This window comes from Lottia gigantea, assembly GCF_000327385.1.
Source record: "Lottia gigantea unplaced genomic scaffold LOTGIsca_23, whole genome shotgun sequence".
Lineage (NCBI taxonomy): Eukaryota > Metazoa > Mollusca > Gastropoda > Lottiidae > Lottia > Lottia gigantea.
The window spans coordinates 427057-434626 of NW_008708645.1; the positions used below are offsets into that span (position 1 = coordinate 427057).

At 32.9% G+C, this 7570-nt stretch overlaps 1 protein-coding gene across 1 annotated transcript; it reads left to right on the forward strand.

Moving 5' to 3' along the window:
- The first annotated feature begins 57 nt into the window (after positions 1 to 57).
- Positions 58 to 3644, forward strand: LOTGIDRAFT_214610 (hypothetical protein). The gene is made up of 3 exons (XM_009054898.1): positions 58 to 187; positions 586 to 785; positions 2542 to 3644. Exons 1-3 carry the CDS (start codon positions 136 to 138, stop codon positions 2644 to 2646), a joined length of 357 nt encoding a protein of 118 aa, XP_009053146.1. The 5' UTR covers positions 58 to 135; the 3' UTR covers positions 2647 to 3644.
- The last annotated feature ends 3926 nt before the right edge of the window (positions 3645 to 7570 follow it).

Consider the following 7570-nt stretch of genomic DNA (forward strand, 5'->3'; position numbering starts at 1 on the left):
TCTTACAAATAATCTGGCGACACTACACAACAACGCGAGTTTTGGTGACGTAGTTCACATAGAAGTGTTTGGACAAGTTTTTGAAAATAAATATTGAAGTGATATTGTCAAATTCAATTGACATAGGCCTTTAAAATGTCTCAACAGGGAGCAGCGCTGCAGACCTACAATAATGAACTTGTTAAATGTAAGATTATAATTGATTGATTATTATGGATGATGCCAGTGATAAGAATTCTCAAGACCTACAAATCTGATTCTTGTTATTTGTTACCGTTGTCAATGTTGAATGTTGTTTTCCATGGAAACTTTATTATCACCAACCAGATGGTTGAAATTTCAAATATGTTACTAAGAGAAAAATCAAAGCAAGGAATCTATAAAGCGAAATGAAACAAACACACTTTAACTATTTAATATCTGAGAAACATCTAGACAATGTAAAAAAAAAAATCTTTTTTTAAATTTTAGTCCAATAGGTTTAGACTATTCCGAAAAGCTATAGATCTGCAAATATTGTGAAAGATGGAATAATTAGAATAAGTAGGCCTAAATGAGTCAGCTTTGTTCATTCATTAATTATAGGTATTGAAGAATTGTGTAGTAAGAGAGATGAACTTCACAAACAAATTCTTCAAGATGAAGAAGAAAAACAGAAATTACAAAACGATCTTCGAATTTTGAGTGAAAAATTAGCAAAAGTTAATGAAAGTTTAGCTAAAAAGATGGCAACTAGAAATGAATTTGATAGAACTATTGCAGAAACAGAGGGTGCATACAAAAAGGTACTTGTATTATAAAAGTTGTGTATTAGTATTATATTCATTTTTGAATAATTTTTGTCCCAAGATTTTCAGAATTATCCGGTACCCAAATGACTAAAACAGGTGAAGAATGGCTGAGTGCTGAGTTAATTAGGTGTTCAAATGACTTACTATACTGAACAGATTTTAGACAAAGTCATGCACAATCAAAATTGTTATTTTTCTTTATAAATATGATTTTTAGACTTTTAAAAGGCCCGTTTATGACATTCAACTCATAATATCGGTTGCATTTGATTTAAGAGTTGTGAACTTTGGGAACTGTTCGATGTCCGTGGGAGCAAGTCGTAAGTTATGCGGAGGAAATTCGAAATGCACTTGCAACATGTACCAGAGTTCTGTATAAAAACAAACTGCCGACTTCTGAAAATTCAGTTGCTGTGAAGACAGATCTCATGGTAGGTCTAACCTCCCAACATGAACAAGCCATGGGACGATTAAATGCCGGACAATGTGTTCAAGTCATTGCCAATGCATTTACGAACCATTGAAATACTTTGAATTCGTTACAACACCACCAACAGCATTGATGACCGTCCATGTAGTGGTTGACCCTAAGTCGCAACACCAAGACAAGATCGCTATATCCTGTGACAACATCTGTATGACAGATTCACCAAAGTGGCACAGACAGCTCGTCAGACCATTGGCAACCATCAACAACCCATTAGTGCTGATATCGTTCGAAATCGGCTTGCATTCCAGAACCTGTCTTGTCACCGTCCATCCAGGGGTCCAGTGTTCACTCCCCATCATCGTCAGCAACATCTTGCGTTGGCCACCCAACGACAAAATTGGCAGTGTTCTCAGATGAAAGTCAGTGGCAAGGTGTGGTTGAAAGAGACCCGTGGGGAGGACTAAGCATTATGGTATGGGGTGCAATCGGTTTCAATCAGAAACCAGGTTGTCCAACCCCATGTTGTACTGCATTTTGCAAGACGCCTAAACCACACCTTCCAGCAAGACAACTCCCGTCCACACACTGCCATAGTCACCAGCACCTTCCACCAATAGCATAACATCAGAGTAATGCCATGGCCCTCACTCAGCCTGGACTTAAACCCAACAGAACACTTGTGGGATGACATCCAAAGACTACTAAACCAGATCCAACCGCTTACAAGAAATGCAGCGGAACTCAGTGAAGCTTTCCTAAGTATTGGGGTGCAGATTCCAGTGGGGTCTGTAAATCGTTTATATGTCAAATCAATAACTTGAAAGACACTCAAACAATCCTTTGTGCCAAATGTGGTTGTTTTCTTACAATTATCTATTGTTTTATGGAAATTTGAAGAAACAATTCACTATTTTCTATGCTTTGCGACATTTCTTTATCTGTTCATTATAGTTGCCCATTTTCAAGTGACAGGTTCACCATCTGTTTGACCAATGGTACCTTAAGTCTCAGAAATGGGATTTTTATAGCTGAGTTAATCAGTAATAGTGATCACAACTTAACATTCACAACTCACTGTCGAAATTTGAGCCTTCAAATCCATGTGTGTCCAGAATTTTTCTTGTTTCAAAGTTAAAATGACCTGAAAATATTTCTAAAATATGCTATTTATAGCTATGCTTGATCAAAATGAATTTGTTTTAAAAGGGTTAATTAAGAGTACTAATTGTTAATTAAGCAGTATGATCGGAATGTCCCTTTAAAATGGCACAAATATTTTTTTTTCTATTGAGAACATCTATTTGTATTTATTTTTTTCAGATTTTGGAGAGTTCCCACACATTACTGAATGTATTAAAGAAAGAATCTCAAACATTAAAGGAAAAGTCCCATGTCGGATCACAAAGAACATTAACTCAATCGTAATCTTTAGAAACTTAGATGAATTATAATGAACAGCTGTTGTTTTATTACCATATCAAGAAAGTGTGTCTCTATCCATAGATGCCATTCTTGTTTTGTCAATGATAATTATTAAGATCATCAATATATATGGCCTTTAGAAATTAAAAATGACTTTGCCAACAAAGCCAAAACATTTTCACTCCATTCTTATTTTTGTGGCAAATCACGTGACATATTCAGGAATCAATTACAGACCATTATTTGCTTTCAATATGTTGTGTATGTTTTTTTATCAAATATTCCAACTTTTTTCTTTTCATTAATTGAAAAGGAAATAAATTTATGTCTTGCTATTTTTTGGTTAGTAAATCGCCATATGAAACTATTTATGGTTCTTACATGGAAATTACACAAACGATCTTAGTTCACAGCCATTGAGTTGAGCTTGTGATTCAAAATGGTTGTAAACTATGTTTGAGTGTATTATTTCCATGTAAGAACCATATGAGTAAATAGTGATGGTCATTTGAATAATTGTAACACAGCAGTTCAAGATGACTTAAAATTTTGATATCATGATTTATTTCTTAAAGATTTTGTCTACAATTTATGAAAAGCAAATTGTGAAAGGTGAATACAACCAATAATACTGGCAGTAAACCTTGTTAACGTATCATCCATATTGAATCGAGAATGAGGAACTGAAAGCAAACATAAAAAAGGTACCTTAGTGTCACTGCATAGAATGGCCGGCTTGATGTCTTTATTCCTTTTCCAATACCACTAACTCCAACCTCAAAACATGAAAACAAAATCTAGACTTAATAGTACTTAATTTTAATTTTTGGACAACTGAATAATGTAGAAACTGACATCAAGAGTAATAATAATTTAATTTGTAGATAGTGGCTTCACAAACCCCTTATAGCCTTTATATAAAACAATTGCTCTGGATTTTAAAGTAAATATTTACTGTGATATGTACTATAATGTAAATAAAACAAAAATTTTTTAGTCTTAGATTTTTCATCTTGTTTATTACGCCCACATTATAATGTGGTGATTCCAAGCCGCCCATCCTCGCAGCCCCGAAAGCAATTTTTTGGGGCAAAAATCTCATAACTAGGTTAAAGATTTAGATATCTTGATGAAGGGTTGAACAGATGAATTGTTGCCCTTAACTAAGTCAAAACGCATCAAAAACGCATAAAATTTGGTGTAATCATATATAATTATGTATTTGATATATATATTGCATTTGACTTAACAGTTTTTGAGTTTTTTACCTTTATGTCAAATTTGTTCATGCGCTCAATAGAGTCCAGTTTTCCGTTCATTTGAAACTTTATGTGATCATTGGTATGGGTATTTTTTTTTTTTTTTATTGTTCCAATGGCCTTATTCTTAACCAATCAAAGGGTGTCATGTATGAACTATTTGTTGACAAGGACAAATTATGGGTCAAATTATTTGTACCCCAGTCTTTTGAGGCTGGCACCGCCATTGTGTAAACAAACGACCTTATAGATGTATATATTACAACACATATTTAGGAAAATATACAATTTAGATTTTACAACATGCAAATCACGACAAATTTGAAATAAAAGGTTATAGCAAACAATTTTATTACACTAAGAGCAATTTGAAGAGTTAAATATTGATCTAACAGAGAATGATATAAGAGAAGTCTTTAAAATATTACATTTGTATAGATGCTAAAATAAAATAAGAATATTCATATTTTCAAATACAACTTTATATGAAGTTTGTACTTCAGATCTGGAATCAGTAGAACATCTCTTTATCTATTGTCCATATGCTCGTGAGTTCCGGGGCCATTTAATAGTAATAAATGGTATTAATATTCAATTTAATAATAAAGCAATTCATTTGGGTATAGATCAAAATCAGTTTGAAAACAATAACCAATATCAATTAATAAACTACATTATCATTCTAGGCAAATTCTTTATTTTCAAATGTAAAAACCAAAATCCAAAACGTTCACTGACTAAATTCATTTCTTTTATTAAAACACGGGCTATCATTGAAATGAAACAAAATCAAATTTATACCGACAAATGGAAGTATATTTTCATCCAGCAACATCAATATATCTTGGTGTGAGTGTTCGTAATCACCCAAGGATGAACCCTATTGAAAATCAGAAAAATCAGAAAGATCAAAAAATATGTAGTATGAGTTATTGCCCTTGTTCTTGTAAACGCGTTCAATTTTTAGCTCGTAAACACTCTAGAAGGCACAATTCTTGACGGATTTTGACGAAACTGGGCTTGAGTGTTTATTATCACCCAAGGATGAACCCTATTGAAAATCAGAAAAAATCACTCTCAATATTATTCAGTATCGTCCTTAAGAGTTCAAAAGAAGTGTATGACTGAAGGTTGGATATTTCATACTGGTGATTGTTACTGTACTGCTAAATATTTTTATTCAAAATCAAAGCTGCCAGTGGGTGTATATTACTTTGCCTGGCAAGCCATCTTTAAATTTTGGGTTGTTAGCACATTTACCACTCTGTATAGGATTTGTTATAATAATAGCCTACATGTTGTGAGTAAATTTAGGTTCCCATTTTGAGAAAATGTATAGATCATATGCCACACTTTTTCGTCTTCATTAGCCGAATTAGGTACAGAAGAGTAGGAAGTAAAACTCCATTAATTTCATTTCCATTTGTTTTCATACTCTATCATGCCTACATCTAACAAACTTCACTTGTAAAACAAACAACAGGCTTTACGGAGTGTAGATATCAGTAAAATATCACACTAAAGATTACTTTTTATCAACAAAATCAATTCATTTGCACAGCCATGGCTGATTGCAACCACTAGACTATCAAGAACGTTCTGTATAATAAATGAATCTGTTGTATTGCCACAGTTGAGCTTTGAAGTGATAAGCATCAAGTTGATTCACAGAATTGGAAGTTATACATTTAGTCCTCTATTTTGGAAAATATTTGACCTTGACACCAATAAAAAAAACTCAATTTAGAGGTAACGTTAGATCTAGTTTATACTATATACATTTTTTTCTATAAATGGTTGATTTTTTTTAAGTCAATTTTTAAATGACTCACAATTCGAAATATAAAATGTATAAAATTCTCGAGCCACAGATAACTGTTTTTTTGTCGCTCGTTTTAAGACTTTTTGAGATCAAACCGGAACAAGATTGACTCAGCCAGCAACAGCAAATTTTGTCTTTTATTTGGCAAATATTATTCATGATAGAAATCCTCCTTTTGAATTTAAGTTTTCATATCGAATTCGAAATTTTTATTTTGAAATTTTATTTTAAAGAATAATGTAGAATTGAAAAATTTAGTTAATAAATTCAGGATAATGTCTCATGGAATCGAGGCCTGGCATTGTCCGAAGCTTATTTGACACTTATTTGTTGACAACTTGCTTGAAACTGTCTGCAGTAGATGAGGTGAGGCCAGCTAGACACCCCCAACTGAAGTCATTTGACCGAATTCAATTTTATTATAAGCCCACATCTCTCTATGTGGACGTATATTGTCGGCACCCCTGTCCGTCCGTCGGTCCGCTCGTCAACATTTGCTTATAAACGCTCTAAAAACTAGATTTTTTGATGGAGTCAAATGAAATTCGGTATGTGTAGACATATTCATAAAGATCAAGCTATTTTCGACCGTTAGAAGTAGAGTTATTGCCCTTGCCCAAAAATCTTGAATATGCTATTACTCTCGTAGTTTTCAACCGATTTTGATGAAACTTAAAATGGATGTTTCGTTTTTATCATCTGCATGCCGTGAAGGGCGTATATGGCTGTGGTCCACTATCTTTGAAAACCCAGAGGTTGTCCCTTTAAAACGTAAAATCTTAATACCATTGTACAAACCCCGAAAATTATGGAAGACCGAATAGCCCAATAGTAAGACGTCTCAATCCTTAATCCTTAGCCCGTAATTCTTAATTCCTAATCCGTGCATTGTTGATCATTTTTGACATTTGTTTCACAAAATAATCATTAGTTCATAAAAATCAAAATTCGTTCTCTAAATCAATAATTTGCCAAGTAAAATTTGTATAAGCATAATTCAAGGGGTTTTCTTTTACTATTAAAACTAAATTAAAAAACACGCGTCTCTTTACATTTCTTCGGTAACAAATCTTCAAATACAAATCTTCAAATACAAATGTTGTTTAACACTTCACCAAATACATTTCTGGAATATCAAACAGGGCCATCCGTCTTCTTAATTGTGTGCATTGAAATTATGACGAAAAGCGGCGCTGATCGTTGTTAGCTTATCTGATACAGACTATCGATTCGGATAGTGACGTAATGCCAAACGGAATGTAGTCAAGAGTTTCGGATACATGGAGCCAATGGCGATTGTAGAATCAAGATTTCAAATTCAAAATTAAAATTTCAAATTCAAAATTGAAATTTCATACTTAAAATCAAGATTTGAAATTCGAAATATTTTTTTCAAATTCAAAATTATTTTTTCAAATTCTAAATTCAAATTTCAAACTCAATATTCAAATTCCAAATTCAAAATTATTTTTTCAAATTAGAAATTCAAAAATACAAAAACATGTCGTATTTGCGCTTCCGTAGACTAAGGATTAAGGATTAAGACGTCTTAATATTGGACTGTTCGGTCTTCCATAGAAGATATTTATAAGATATATGACAGTTTATTTTGAATGTGATTATACCATGATATATTACAGAGCATAAAGAATTGAATTGACAAAATGTGGCCGTTGTGGAAAGCAATAAGCTTATTGATACCATTACTGTGCTCTTTATACCACTGTCGATTGGAAGATGTTATTTTCTCTCAGACATTTGGCATCGAAGACATTCCAAACGATTTGGAATTATTATATCATGGCACGAAACCAAGTCTAATATCCTGTGGAATTCAATGTTTGGA

Bases quoted from the DNA above. Each gene is read 5' to 3' on its own strand.
- LOTGIDRAFT_214610 (XM_009054898.1), top strand. From the start codon at position 136: ATGTCTCAACAGGGAGCAGCGCTGCAGACCTACAATAATGAACTTGTT. The intron at 188-585 runs GTAAGATTATAA...CATTAATTATAG, and splicing joins CAATAATGAACTTGTTAAAT to GTATTGAAGAATTGTGTAGT. The intron at 786-2,541 runs GTACTTGTATTA...TATTTTTTTCAG, and splicing joins CAGAGGGTGCATACAAAAAG to ATTTTGGAGAGTTCCCACAC.